Source organism: Schistocerca nitens, chromosome 3 (assembly GCF_023898315.1).
Source record: "Schistocerca nitens isolate TAMUIC-IGC-003100 chromosome 3, iqSchNite1.1, whole genome shotgun sequence".
NCBI classification, from domain to species: Eukaryota; Metazoa; Arthropoda; class Insecta; order Orthoptera; family Acrididae; genus Schistocerca; species Schistocerca nitens.
In genome coordinates this window covers 606,152,667-606,168,881 of record NC_064616.1, presented here as the reverse complement: position 1 = coordinate 606,168,881, position 16,215 = coordinate 606,152,667, and the positions used below count along the sequence as shown (strand labels likewise).

The 16,215-nt window shown below is 39.9% G+C and overlaps 1 protein-coding gene across 1 annotated transcript in view; it reads left to right on the top strand.

Moving 5' to 3' along the window:
* Positions 1 to 11,877: 11,877 nt before the first annotated feature.
* Positions 11,878 to 16,215, top strand: part of LOC126248539 (ero1-like protein) — a 76,185-nt gene continuing 71,847 nt past the window's right edge. Inside the window, exon 1 of the mRNA XM_049949598.1 lies at positions 11,878 to 12,695. Within this exon, the coding sequence (XP_049805555.1) occupies positions 12,603 to 12,695 (93 nt within the window). The 5' untranslated portion in view covers positions 11,878 to 12,602. The remainder of the gene's footprint in view (positions 12,696 to 16,215) is intronic.

Below are 16,215 nucleotides of genomic sequence, written 5' to 3'. Positions count from 1 at the left end.
GCAATCTTCTTCAGTATATGAAATTCCAAGTCCGAGCTACAGTACAAGCGAAGTAACAAGCTCTGACACTTCTACCCAAGTCGCTAGTCTTGAAGTTACTGTTCAGATGGGAGATCGTCAGTCGGTCGCGGCACTTATGTCCTCTTGACATAGGGCCACTGCTGTCACGTTGTCGCCCTGGAGAGGGTTTGGTCAGCTTGCGATTGGCTGACGTCTTCTCACAGCCATCTCTTCTCTGTCGTTCCCGACTTGCGTGCTAGCACTTGACTTCATGCCGTAACATTCCTCCCTTCCAAACCGACGGACCGTCGTTGTATATGGGACACGGCAACTGGAGGATGGCAGGAGCGTGGATACTCATTTGGACCGGGAACTGTGGTTGCAGGGGATGTCGGACTTACAGTCGCAGCCTGCCATCCAGCCTTCGCTCTGGTGGAAACGTCCAGCAGAAAACGCCCAGAATGGTATGTGTCCATCTCCTGAGGCCCATAACCAGATGTAGAAGGTGGCGGCTGCTATGGTGGCGTTTAGGTCCAGCTCCATCGGTAGGACAAGAATAAGTAGAGGAGGCGAAGGCTCCATCTCCATGGGGCCGTCCCGTGGTGTTGTGATGACACCCTCTGGTGGCTGCTGTGGCCGCACTGTCCTCGGGATCCATGAATCTGGGGGAAGAGATATAAAAGGATCACAGTCCACGTAACAGTGGCGAATTTGATTGTGATGTCGGCACTGCAATCCGTCTGGACCTGAAGTGAGATACTTACATGCGCCAAGTAGACGAAGGATGTCGCCTCGTGCCCACCGTCTGCTGCCACTAAAAACCCTGAAAAACACGATATCATACGGCGCGAAGCGATACTTGTGGCTTTCCTTTGGCGCCGGATGCTGAGGATAGTGGAGCAGGTAGAGCAGTATGAGATGGCGGCAGCCATGAAACAATTCCGCCAGCGATGGTCCATCTCGTTGATAGGAGGCTACGAAAAGTTGCAATGTTTGATCCCTGGTGTTTGCGGTGCGAAGTTTGGCCAACTGCTGCTTGAATGTTCTGACAAAACGTTCCGCCTTGCCGTTGGACTGTGGATGGAACGGTGCACTAGTTAGATGCTGTATGCCATTGCGTTCACAGACTGTTTCAAATTCATTTGACGGAACTGACGTCTGTTGTCTGACACTATGACTTCCGGCAAACCTTCGAGTCAAAAAATAGAGGACAACACCTGAACTGTGCTACGTGGTGTTGTCGAGTTCATTGGCACAGCAAAACGAAACTTGCTACAGGAGTCTATCACAATCAACCAACGAGTGTTCCAAAAAGGTCCAGCAAAATCTATGTGCACACGTTGGCATGGTGATTGCGACTTAGGCCAAGCAGAGAATTTTTGTGGTGGAGCGGACTGATTTTCCGCACATGAGCGACTCTGGAACGTTATCTGTTCTATTTAGGTGTCCATACCCTGCCAAGTATAGTGTCGACGAGCTAACTGTTTCTTGCGAACAATTCCCCAGTGTCCTTGGTGAAGTAAGTGCAACACTTCTTTTTGCAAAGCTTTGGGGATCACCACACGTGACTGTCCACTGTCATTCTGAACAAGAATCACACCTTGCTGTATAGCGAGGCTATGCCGATGTGCGAAGTTCAAAAATGGTTCAAATGGCTCTTAGCACTATGGGACTTAACATCTGAGGTCATCAGTCCCCTAGAACTTAGAACTACTTAAACCTAACTAACCTAAGGACATCACACACATCCATGCCCGAGGCAGGATTCGTACCTGCGACCGGAGCGGTCGTGCGGTTCCAGACTGAAGCGCCTGGAACCGCTCGGCCACCACGGCCGGCGATGAGCGAAGTATCGGCGCACTACCTCTGCCAGGCACTTAAATGTGATTTGCAGAGTATCCATGTAGATGTAGATGTGGCGAGTTATCTATGCTATGCAATGAGCGAGGCCAAGATGTGCGAATATATCTTAGCAAAATGTTCAAATCGGAATCAGCTTCCGTGGCCTGTGCAATTTTCTGATAATTCAGAGGAAAGGATTGCCGCAATTCAGAATCCTGATCATCAATGTGACAAAACGCAGTAGAAGCGTCAGAGTGCGTAACAGGGCCAATCGGAAGACATGAAAGTGTGTCCACATTACCATGCTGAGGTGTCGGACGATACACAATCTAGTACTGGTATTAAGACAGTAACAAAGCCCATCTTTGCAATTTTTGGGCAGTTCGTACAGGAACCGGCTTTATCGGATGAAACAAGGACTGCAATGGCTTGTGATCCGTTACTAAGTAGAATTTTCGGCCATACAAATAGTTGTGGAATTTGGTGACACCATATACAATAGCCAATGCCTTTTCCTCTATTTTTTAATAGTTACACTGAGCTTTTGACAACACTTTTGATGCGATAGCGATATGCCTATCTTTATCACCAAATCTGTGCGAGAGCACTGCCCCAATTCCGTAAGAAGCAGCGTCAACTTGCTACACAACTGGTTTGTCAGGATCAAAGTGAACCAAGCATCGATCACTGAGCAATGCATGTTTCAATTTTTGAAAAGCTTGTTGGCTCTCATCAGTCCAAACAAAGGGGACGTTTTTGCGACGCAAGTGATGCAATGGAGCTGCGATTTGTGCAGCATTTGATATGAACCGAATATAATAGTTCCTTTGTCTCTAAAACTGACTTCAATTCCGTGACATTGCGAGGAACTGGCGGCTCTCGTATGGCTAACAAATGAGACTGAAGAGGATGTACACCCTGACTATTCATGACATGACCAAGATAATGCAACTAAGATTTTTAAAAAGCACACTTGTCCAGTCTACACTTAGTCCTGCATCAGATAGCACACAAAATAAAGCAGGCAAATTTGCAATGTGTTCTTCAGGTGTACTACCTGCTGCGACAATATTGATCAAATAGTTTGAACAGTTTGGTACTTGGGCAGTCAGCTGTTCCAAATACCATTGGAAAATGGTGGGTGCGGAAGCACCGACAAAAGGCAAAAGCAGATATTTAAACAAACCCAAAAGAGTGTTCACAACACACACGGTTTGAGATTCTTCATCTAGTGGTATTTGAAGATATGCATCGCGCAAATCAATTTTTGAAAAGTAGCGACCAGCGCCTAATCCGTCCATGGGATCCTCCGGACGTGGCAATGTATAAGTATCAATCACAATTTGTGGGTTGACTGTATACTTAAAGTCAACACGGAGGCGAATGCGACCTGAAGGCTTGAGGAGCAAAAAGAGTGGACTTGCCCATTGACTAGCTTGTATGGGCGCAACAGCTCCGCTATCATGTACGAGGGCTATTCCGAAAGTAAGGTCCGATCGGTCACGAAATGGAAACGACTATGAAAATCCGATAAAGCTTTGCACAGATGTGTTGGGTAGTGTCTCTAGTATAACCCCAGTTAGCATCACGTCGCTCTTCTCATTTCTGAGCTCGCAGCGAGTGCGTAAAGATGTCTAGAAAATAGTGTCTGCCGCCAAGTACGGGGGCCTGGTGAGAAATTTCCCCTGAAGCTATGCAGCTAACATTACATAACTGTCGTGCTGTTTCGTCTTCAAGACAATTCTCAGCCGCATTCTGCAGGGGCAATGAAGATGCTCCTGCATCGTTTTCAAATGGAAATGTGAGAGTACCCACAATACAGCCCGTAATTGTCTCCCTCTGAGTTTCAGCTCTGGTCACATGAACCGCTGGTTATGAAGACAACATTTCGGCACAAGACAACGAGCCGTAGGCCAGCGTAGAGAATTGGCGGAGAGCACTGGCGGCTGCCTTCTATAGCGAGGGTATGGGAAAGTTGGTACAACGCTACGATACACGTCTAAGTCGGGTCGGCGACTATGGAGATAAGTAGCTGCAAGGTGTATCTAACTGTTGCAAATAAAACATTTTTGATTTTTACCGTGGTTTCCATTTCGCGACCTATCGGACCTTGCTTTCGGAATAGCCCTCGTAATTCTTTAAGTTTGGCAACTACTTTGTCACGTAATGCATTGAGAACAATTCTGGCACGGCAAAATTTCGGCTGAGCATTGTCTTTCATAGTAATATGTGCAACAAAATTGTTATTATCCTGTATTTGAAAGCCAAACAAATCAAACGAATCAAGACCAAATATATTCTCAAAACCGCGTAATTCTAGACGGTGAAAGTTACAGTTCGCGTATGCCAATGATACATTGCAGGCAACGTACATTTTCTGAGAACGGGAATGTCTTGTCCATTATAAGCCGTCAGGTGCGTGCTAGTTTCAGACAGGCATGGGGAGCCTAACAGTTCATATGTGTTACGATTCAGCAATGTAACAGAGGTACCCGTGTCCAACTGAAATTTCACAAGTCTTCCACTAATATGCAAATTAACAAAAAGCGTAGCACTGAAGAAACTGTTCGCTTCCTAGTTTTGCTAATGCCTGCAGCAGTCTTTGAATACACTGCATCGATTACATGGGCCTTGTGACTAGATTTTTGTGAGCAGGCAGATTTTTTATGTTTGTTCTGTTACAAACATACGGATAGTACGTGACCTTTCTTGCCACAAGCATAACACTGTGCTTGTCTTGACAGGCAATCTTGACGTTTGTGCCATGAACAGCACCAAGGGCATGACTTAATTCTGTTCGCCTGTGTCGAGGACTGTTTATACAGCTTTACGCCCACGGGCTGTTGATGTCTACTGGGCAGACTGTAAGCAAGGGACGCCTAAGCTCAACAAATTGGTGGCTGCTCAAATTTATTGGCCAACACAGCACCTGAATCACACTGATCTAGAATTTGCACTGCATGCTAGGATGATGGATGTGTACACGATAACATCAGGCAATATAACGTCTGAATATAAAGCATCACAAGGGCATTTGAATTTGCATTTCCTCGTCATAGCCTGCAAATCTGTTACCCATTCGCGACGAGTTTGTTCTGGCCGTTTCTTGCAATGACATGCATCACATTCACTTGTTGGTAACAATAGTTAGTTAGAGAATCTACAACCTGATCATCGGAAAGTTCACTTGGCGTGGCGTTAGGGAACAATTTCTGAATGAGGTGAGAGACTGCACTGCCTACCCTTCACAAAAAGTAATGTAGTTTCACAGTACCTGGTACGTTGTGAGCAGTGATGTGGGCTTTATACTGTTACAATCACTCGAGCCATTCCTCTTCGTTTACATTAAACTGGCAAAAATGTGGTACAGCACCCAAAGCTACAGTTGTTTCCTGTTGCACTATATTGGGGGCTTGATCGGCGAGTTGCTGCTGTAGGTACTGTGTTTAGCAGCGTGGCTATCTGCTGTGTCTGAAACTGAAACATCTGTGTTAGCTGTGTTGCATCTATTGCTTGCAGCTGAGGCGACTGAGCAGGGGGCGGGAGAGGTGGGTTGCTCATTTCAGAAGCGGCAAATGCAATAAACAAACAATGCAAGCAATAAAAATAAGCACATAAGCAAAGAAAATTTCTGCAATGCCCACCTGCAAACTCTGACTGGCAAAAATACTATACTGTTAAAACATGTAAACGCACCCCTGCAAATAAGAGAAAAAGTAGAATTATGGCGCCAGCAAGACGCAAAAGCCCACAGGAAAATAAAACTGTGGCAGCCAGGCACTGGGTTTTCGCGTTGCTGTTCTCAACCTTCTCTTCTCCAAATATTACGTCCAGCCTTGTCGTCAAATATGGGCTGTCTAGGAATCCTTCATACTTTGTTCACTAGACAATCAAATCAAACAAATCGTATTAATGAGTCTTATTACAAAAAAGTGAATGACAATACTTAACTTTGACAATTACGCAGAAGTGTCGCAACAAAAGAGCGACATAAAAAAGAAGCAATCTTCTACAGTATACACAATTCCAAGTCTGAACTGCATAGAGTGTACAAGCGAAGTAATGAGCATTGATGCTTCTATCCAACTCACTAGTCTTAAAGGTATTGTTCAACTGAGGTGTCGCCAGTCTTTTGGGCGCTTATGTCCTCTTTACATAGGGGCCGCTGCTGTTGTGCTGTCATCCTGGAGAGTGGTCGGTCAGCGTGCGATTGGCTGACATCTTCTCACAGCCATCTCTTCTCTGTCGTTCCTGACTAGCGTGCCAGTGCTTGACTTTACACTGTAAAACGTTTTGCAGAAAGACGTCAGTGTCTACCCACCAACACGAAGTTTTGTTCACTAGACGTCCACGCTAATTCACTCGATGTGGAATGTATGAAACCTGTATGAAATGTAATAGTTACATTATTTAACGTACCACATTACTCAGCAAACCTGTTGCAGAAGGGAAAACCCCACAGACATCATAATAAAACGTCAAAAAGCAATAAAAGTGTTTCCCAACAGAGAAGAGACCAATTCCACAATTGTCACTGCATCTGAGCCACAAATGGATAGAATCTCCAACATATTCGGTTTCGAAACAAAAGTAATTACATTTACAAAAATATTTCTCTATCAGAAAGTCGAATAAAGTGTAAGAATGGGTGAATCATTAGGCTCCATAATTTTTTTTTTACTTGACAAAGAAAGTGTCTTTCGCTATAAGACACAGCAACAGAAATATATACTGTTCATGCATGAAATATGTAGTTATTTTCTCTCGCTGTCAACGAAGTAATCTGAAATTATCCACATAATTGAAAACATTTCTTCATGAATAACTAGTACCTTATGTCACTGAATCAGTGAAATTCAGTTGTTTTTACATTTATTTCACAATGATTGATGACCCTGGGTATCTTAGAAATGCACATAACGCAAAAATATAACAATTATTTCGTTAATTAAGTAGAAAAATAAATAAAACTTTCACTATGTAAAACTTTCACATCAGAGAGTGCCACGATTGTTATATTACACTGTGGCTGTACTCTGAGGAAACCACACCTTGAAACCTCTGCTACATAGAGAAAAGTGGGATTTCAAGGTGCAGCCATAAAACTAGCTACTAAGTGCTCAGAAAATATCATGTCACATCACATATCAACAATTACAAATACGTTGACCAGCATTGTCTAAATCCATGTGGGAAATATGTGACATGTGTTCTGATAATTTATATTCTGTAATACATTATTGAGAAATTCATTTTAATCTATATTTTGGGGCAGCACCATCTCAGAGACTTTAATTACGAGCTGCACCAGACCATAGCGTTTGCTTGGAACAATTTAGGGAAATCACGGAAAACCTAAATCAGGGTGACTGGATGTGGATTTGAATCCAATCGAGTCTAGTGCGAGTTCAGTGTGCTTACCACTGCACCAACCCACTTGGTGCCACTCTGTGTAACAAATAGCCAAGTCGTCATGGAACATTTGAAACTATCACGAAAAGACGCAAAAATCATGAAATACAGTAAAATAGTAGTAGTAGCAGTTATTCATCTGTAGATGAAAGGTATTGGACATGTCTAGTATCCAACAACATAATGCATGCTTATGCAGACAATTACATATCTACAGGTCTAGTTTGGGACAAGTAGCTAGACATGGCTTATAGTAGGAGCTATCCCAGCATTTGCCTGAAGTAATTTAGGGAAACCACAAAAAACCTTAATGTAGATGGCCAGGTGAACATTGGGGCTTCCACTCTCCTGAAAATAGTTTTTTACAAAGTTATTTAATAATATAAAAGGCTAGTACTCCACTGTTCGTTTATTTCTCACTCCTAGTCACTGCACGGGCCACACACATTGTTCCATAACGTAACATTATACACACTATCAGCTGATGTCAGGACTATAATGATGTTGCCCGGTTACCATTTTGTGTGCCGCAACTTCCCACTTGCTAGCTTGAAAAACTGAGTCACTCTATGATGAGTGAGATGTTGAGCTCAGAAAGAGAATAAGGTGTTAGTATTACACATTGTGTAGCTCTTGGAGTAAGTTTTTCCAGGAAATAAAATGCGAAGCAAAAAAGTAGTGTGAAAATGTCATACAAAATAATAAATGTTTTATTATCATTGTTTTGATTTCCTACATGTGTCACATTTTTACCAAACCACTTCTCTGTGTTGTCTAAGTGATCCTTCATTGTGCAGGCCTATAACGGCTTGCTTAACAGGTATTTTAACCACTTTTTAAATACGTTTTTTAGTAATCTCTTTAATCTCCTTTGGTAATTTATTGTAGTTTTATTCCTTAATGCTATTTTGAGTTTTATGTTTATTCTTTCTTGGTAAATGTAAGATCAGTGTACTGTAAAATAGGGTGAATAGAAACAGCAGGGTGAATAGAAAAAAAACTTGATATACACAGTTACTTTGAATGCTATAAGGTTGTACACGACATTAATTTTAACTACTTTTGGGTTGGCAACACTTCATACTAACAAGGAAATTATGTTTTGTTGGGTCGGTAGCATTATAGGTTGATGTTTATCTTTGTGCCAGGGTCTATAGTTTTTAAGTTGTTTTCCTACCTACTTTAAACTTCTCTAGTAAGTAAACATGTATTCTACATATGACAGTTAATGGCATTGTAAGTATGAGGTATAACAACTATATAAAAGAGTAAAGGCTGGTTTTTGTTTCACTTTCAATGAAATCAGGTCTGTACATTTTCAATTTTTTTAGATTATGCTCAAAACTTCGTGGAATGAATAGAAACATTGTGGACAAATTGAAAATATGCAGCGAATGGGGCTATCCTATTGACTTTACAACCTTAAGACTTCTAGTAAAGGATTCTCTGGACAGAAGGGGGAAGAAAGTGAAAAGATTTACGAATAATCTCTGTGGTCGTGATTTTGTGGAATCATTTACGAGGCGACACAAAGACCAAATAGCAGTGCAAATGTGCCAAAACATAAAACGCTCCAGAGCTGGAGTTACACCAGAAACTATCAACAGTTACTCTGATGAACTGTCAAAGGAATTGGAGAATGTGCCGCCATCTACTATAATAAATTATGATGATACAAACCTTACAAATGATCTAGGAAAACGAAAGGTAGTCACATGGAGGGGAAGTAAATATCCCAAAAGGGTCATGATCTCCTCAAAGGCATCAATCTCCGTAATGTTTGCAGCAGCTACAGATGGCACTATTACTACCCCCTTATGTCGTGTATAAGGCTTTGCATTTATATCTAAGCTGGACTGAAGGTGGGCCAAAATATGCAAGAGACAATCGGACAAAATCTGGCTGGCTCGATTCGTTCTACTTCGACGATTGGGTCCCTACAGTTTCTGTCCCATACCTGAAAAAGCTGGAAGGTAAGAAATTTCTCATTGGAAACAATTTATCTTCGCATCTGTTCATACAATCAGTTAACCTGTGTCAGAACAATGACATAAGATTTATATTCCTAGCAGCAAATTCAACACACATGACACAACCACTGGATGTGGCATTTTTTTTTCAGCCTCTTAAAACTACTTGGCGCCAAATATTAGAAGAATGGAAGAAAGACCCAGGAAGAAATGAGGCAACAATTCCTAAGGATGAATTTCCTCTGCTCTTGAAAAAGATGTGTGACTCCCTGAAGGAAAAATAATGTTTTGGAGGTTTTAGGAAATGTAGGATTGTACCTCTAGACCACAATAAAGTGTTGTCAATGCTCCCAGGTACTGGTACTAGTATACCAATAATTGAAAACCAGGAAGAGAATACTGAGCGAGGTGGTGCAGTGGTTAGCACACTGGACTCGCATTCGGGAGGACGATGGTTCAATCCTGCTTCCGGCCATCCTGATTTAGGTTTACCGTGATTTCCCTAAATCGCTCCAAGCAAATACTGTGATGGTTCCTTTGAAAGGGCACGGCCGATTTCCTCCACTGTCCTTCCCTAATCCGATGACGCCGATGACCTCGCTGTCTGGTCTCCTTCCCAAAAAATAACCCAACCTCAACCCAGGATGAGAACAATCTTGAAGAATCCACTAATGCTGTTGACAATACTTTTAAAGAACTCTTCCAGAGTCATAAACAAGACCAGACTTTTAAACAAAGGAGAAAAAGGACAAAACTTAATGTCCAACCTGGGAGAAGTGTTAGTGTTGATGACTTTGAGGACATGGATGGGGAGGATGTAACCCCCCATTCTTCACTTTACAGTGATCCAAGCCCTTGTACATACAAACAAGCTAAGACAACGGAAAGAAATACCAAGATAAACAGAAAACATCAGAGGGTGAAGATGTACATTCAGTGCAGGGCAGTGATGAAGACTTGATTTTGTCCTCTTCAGATTCTTCAGATCAAGATGAAAATACTGGTATCTCCATAAGCCAAGGTGACTATATGGTGGTCAAAGTATATGGTAAAACATCATCCATTCGATGTTATGTTTGGAAAGTTAATTACCTTCTTCACAATGGTTTTGATGGAACATTTTCCTCAAACCAAACAGTTCACAATGACTGATGAAGAATCTTTTGTCTCAAGAAACGATGTCGTCCTAAAATCGTCGCCACCGATTCTCAGTTCAAGTGCCCGATTCAAAGACATGCTATGTGTTGAGGATGATCTGTCTGATTTAACAATTTGTTAATAATACAGTACGAGGCTCATGGTAAACAGATGTGTTCAGTTTGTTCACCTTAAGTTTGAATAGATTAGCCATGTGATGACACAAACATTATTGTATATTTTACTTACTTTTAAAATTAATAAACCATTATCTTATGAAATAAATGTTTATATGTTAATTTTATAATAGAAAAAAATATATTCCATTGCTTTTATCAACCTTTCTTTGCTTTGAAAAGAAACAATGATAGTTTTATAAACGTGTTTCTATTCACCACTATGTGTGGGGTGATGAGAAACACCATGTTTAATTTTTTTAAATTTATTGAAAGAAAATAATTTTATAATAATATCATAAGCTGATAAGAGCAATGCAGACCTGAATTTTGGGTAGTATTTTTTTGTTTAAACTTGACGAACAATAAGTAAATTTTTCAACCACAGTTCAGATTTGTTGCTATTCACCACTTTTTACGGTAGCTCTTGTTCCATGATAATGGGCTAAGCTGTTTGTGCAATAATTATCAATGTAATTTTTGATGTGTGCAACTGATTGGTAAATGTACTCATATTGAGTCGTTAAGAGCCCACAGGGTTTTGAACCGGTCTTTACATTGCACTCGACTACTACTATTTTCGGCTATTATTCTTATTGACCTGGATGTCTCTTTCCGTTCCTTTGACAGCCTAAGTGAATTCCGTCATTTGAAAAGCGTTGTGGAATGTTTTGATTTTTTATTCTGTCCCGTTAAGTAGAAATCGGTCTTTACTGAACGGTTAAGACTTTAAAGAGTGAGGTAAGAGATAGACCAACAAGAAAGTCGAAATCTTGCAATATGAAACTAATAACGGTCGTCAAACGTAAAATTTGTATTTGACGTTCGTAATAAATAGAAAAACAACAAATAATACTTAAAGGTATTAAATATATTGTTTCTGCCTTTATCCTTTTGCATCTCGTTTTCTTTATAATTGAAAAATAGCGCATAAAACTGTAATTTATGATTCAGTGCAACTTGTATTTAAGCAGTATGGAAGGAGATGTAGAATTTTCAAGTAAGAAAAACATTAAAAACTATCTCTGTTCTCATAAATAAACAGTGTACACTCTTCCTTTGTTTGGATATGGTAAAACTTTTGCCGTTTGGATATTGGGTCCTTTTTGGTGGGAAAACGATCGGACATAGAAAGAGAAATGTCAGTTTCTGATGCAACCTTTGTAGTATGTTACGGGAAAAGGCAAGCAATAAAGGAATTTTAAGCAAATATGCACAACAACAGTACAACTACATGGATGCGGCTAAAATAGGTTAAATTCCTGGCTAGCAGACGACGCCACAATAAAAACTTTTTCCCGAGCACATTTGTGTCTTGACGCTGAAGGCCTGTGCAAATATCACCATTTGAAATGCATTGTGCAATGTTTTGACGTAGGTGTGGCGTGAAGCCCAGTGTGAATCGCCCGTAACGTGGAAATCTTCAAAATAATAGCTGTGAACGTTATAACCGCGTCACCACCGTCGCCGATTTCCATGGAGACAGACATACTGTAGTTGTAAATGGAACCTGATTGGTGAAGGTGAAGGTTATGAGGGGAAGCTGTATACAGAATTCACCAATGAGCGAGAAACACATGAGAAATACGTAAACATAACTGTATTTACGTCGATGTGACAGTTTACGCGTTGGTGTGGTCGAGGGGTGGGGAATTCGCTTGTTGCGTGCGTTTGCAGTACTTTTCACTGATAATGGTTGATAAAGTGGTTGCTTCGAGTTATTGTGTATGAGTAAGAGTTCAAGTGACGTTTTCGTGTGCAGCACGAATAGAAACTTCAGTCTCAAAACTCAGACTGCTATTACCTAGTATTGCAACAGCTGATGTAAGGTGAAGCTGTTCTTCCATGTCTTAATTTCAGGAACAGCGTTACAGGTTGACACCAGTGTCTGTTTCGTGGTATCAAGCACAAGTCATTCCAGACAACATTGGGTTACGCTTACACGCGTTTAAGCAGTAACGTTTTGTGTAAGGAAGAGGACATTTATTTGTTTCGTTGATGTGAAGTAATAAGGTTCTCATTCAGTTTTATACAAACAAATTAATTATTGCTGCGCCTAGTTACGATGAACAGGTGTATCCTCGTTTTTGCTATTTTCGTTCATGCTACAGGTATACACGGAGATGACAGTGTTTTACACAACCAGTGCTTTTGTCAGGTGAGTTGCTAAATGGCAGACAGTGTAGTGTATATATGACAAACCAAATGGAATTATGTACTGTTATAAGTCTGTTAACACGTGTGTGTGTGTGTCTGTGTGTGTGTGTGTGTGTCGCAAAAAAGCTTAAGAGAATAACCCATAAGTGGTGGAGGGATGGAAAACTGTTCACATGTTTAAAACTTAGCCCTATTTGAGGAAAGCTTAAACTGCCCCTTTCGTAATTTGTGCATACTTAATTGAAACCACGTCTGTAAATGCTTCAGTTATACAAAAGAATATGATCATTCTGGTAGATGAGCAAAGATGCAAACACACCATCTAAAAAAGATGTAATAAATTGTTACACCACAATGTTTTCATTTTCGTAAGAGCAAACTATAGACAAGCTACTGACAGTTTCAGCCCTCAACTAAACAGTGACCCATACAACTTCGACTTTGTTATGGCCTACCCTTTGTGAAGCAGAATGTTTGGTTAAGTGCTATGGTGACAAAGAAATGTTGTGTAGTGTGGGAATCTCGCTAATAACTCCTTTTAAAACTTCTTGCAAAGTATGTGTAATCATTTTAGTAACTGTGTATAGTGTCTGATCTTATAGTTTTGCTCTTAACAATAATGAAAACATCATTTGTGATGTTCCATGCCATACTTGCTTGTGACATATATTTATGTGGTAATTCATCAAAGTGACTTGGTGGCCAATTGGGTGAGTACCAGACTGACAACCTAAAGGTATAGGACTCAGTCTGCAGTTACCCCTGTTACTTTTGGGTCAACTGAAACTACAGAAATCAGATACGGACATTGTAACATAATCTAACAACAATGTGGCAGGTGAAGACACAGCATTCACTAACAGAAAAAGAACAGAATGTTGACAATTTTTCTTGTGCTGCTATATTATTTGTAGGATGTTTTAGGCTTCTAGGTTGTGTTGACATAATGATCTGTAGTGTAGTCGGAGTTCTAGGTTTGTCTGAAAGGTGAGATTTTGCATGTGAGTTTGCAAAGCGGTACCAGTCGCTTCAGTTGAAGCACGTAAACTGCAGATAACATTATGGTCACATAGTGAATCTTTTGGATGTGAATTCACAGTTATGCAAATTGGTGATCAGTGAATTCTCAAAATGAAATACAGATTTTCAGTGTTGGAATTGATTGATAAAGTATTAAGATTGACCCTTGTGCTTCAAAATGCTGTGTTAATTAATGGCATTCACTTTAAGTGACAACAATGAAGTGCAGATGCTTTCTTTTTAACGAATACAGTAAGGAATATTGACATGCATAGGCAAACAGTTTTGAAAAAAGTTGCTTCAGGGTGGTAGGCTTGTAAGGTATAGGGCCTATGTATAATTTATTTTATGACTTTTAGTAGGTTTTAAATTGTCCAGGTTGTACAAATTACCAGCCTATTACAGCTTTATATTACAACATGAAATTCAGATCTGAAGTGTAGATAAGGTGGGAAGTGTGTGTGTTGTACCACAACTAAGTCCATGAAATGCCACATGTGAATTTTATTTCCTGAAACAAACTTTCCTAAAACAAAATGCTTTAAATGTGAAATGTCAAGGTCCTAAAGGGATCTAGGCACATTACTGACTCCGCAAAATATTCGTACAATTGATTTTGTAGAAAGAAATAGATGGGACTTTAGCTGCATTTTTCTTAACTTTCAGGAAAGTAAATCTGCCACCAACCCAAGGTTTGATTTGAATAGCACAGTGCTTTATTAGGCATGCTCCTAATGGGTTTTATACTGTATGCCCTTGCCTTCCTGCGAATTTTGAGTTGACTTACCCTGCCATTGATTATTATTGTTATTATTATTATTATTATTAGTAGTAGTAGTAGTAGTAGTAGTAATTTATTCATCCGATGGTCATTTTACAGAGACACAAGATATGGATAAAGGGACCTACAGTTTAATGTAGAACCCGCAGCATGCAGAAACTTGGTGTATTTCACATTAACAAATCATTACCAGAGGTGAAGGAGTGATAAGTGATGGAAAAAATAAGGGCACTTACCGAGTTTAGGGGGACACCCATGAAATCTTTGATTTTTTACCGATTATTGTCAGTTTGACTATGCTGATCACAAATATGATGTATTTCTCATCAGTTTTGAAACAGTAAAACAACATATTGTCATTTAATCAAAATGTAGCAATACAGCAACATAATAACAAATTTACCATACGAAATTCGGTCAAATCAGGGAAAATTCTAGTCATTATGACGTAGTAGAACAAACACATAGAACAAACACCGAACTAACACTTAACTATACTCTTATTTGACTTTAGTGTAAACTGAATGAGGCGATTTTATCAGAGTGCTTTGATGTGCTACGATTTAGCTTGAATGATGTTTGCAAATAACATATTTGTGGTCCGGTCAAAATATGAGAGAAAGAAAGTTTCAGTAAAAATTTTTTTTACTCTTGATATATTAAAAAGTTTTTATCAGGGATGAAAGTAAATAACATCTTAGAGATCGACATAGTGTAACTGATCAAAAAGTGAGAAAAAATATTTTCGAAAATTTTGGCCCCCTAAAGTCGATAAGTGCCAAAATAAGTGTGTACTGAACTACCAATGTTGGACGTAAACTTTGTCCTGTGACCTAATGATGTTACATCCTGTGACTGTGTACAGGATGAGAATAGAGCATTGATTGTTTCTTTCCCCATGGCTATATTATTTTTTGGAATGTCTGTTGTGGTGACAGACTGATATCTTGTATAGGCCAGAGCATCTTTGACAAGATACATGCAATAAACAAAGATCTATGTTTTGTAACTTTTGTGAGTAGTGTAAGCTCTAATAACAGATCTACTACAAGATTCAAAATGCAATTTTAAGACTTGTTGTTGTTGTTGTTGTTAATTTTACTTAAGTGACAATACAAAATTACTATTTCATTCTCTCCACATAACATTTATAATACTCAGGGGGAATAAGTAACTTCTGGTTACTGTTTGCCTATATACTTGGCTGCTCTACATAATTCTTTGTTTGTCAGAAATTTTTTCGTGGTTTGTGAGAAAATTCTTCTCAGTTTTGAGCCTAAGTAATTTTCTTGTCAGTGCTAAAGCTAATGTGATACTATAATGTGGAGGTAACTTTTCTCTGAAATATTTGTAGCCTGTATGAAAGGCAGTTCAGTTTTTTTCTGTTTCTTGTGTTGTGGAATGAATGATTTCGTTGAGCTCCAGTTTTGTGGGATCTCGCAATGCCATCACAATTGTATTTGATATATACTGTCATGGAAAAGTTAAAATATTAAGGCCCTTAAAATGGTACAAGATTCTTTTTGTCTCTCTTTCTGCAAGTATGTGATCATGGTTTTTGTAGTGGGGGCCTTCGTTTCATTCCTGTGACGGTAGAGTTTCCCCATACTGTGACTCCATAGTGTATATTTGGTTCAAAATGACCATGGAGAGAAGCATTGGATCTCTTGATAGGCATATTGAGTGAGTTGTTTCAATAGATATCAATGAGCTTAACTTC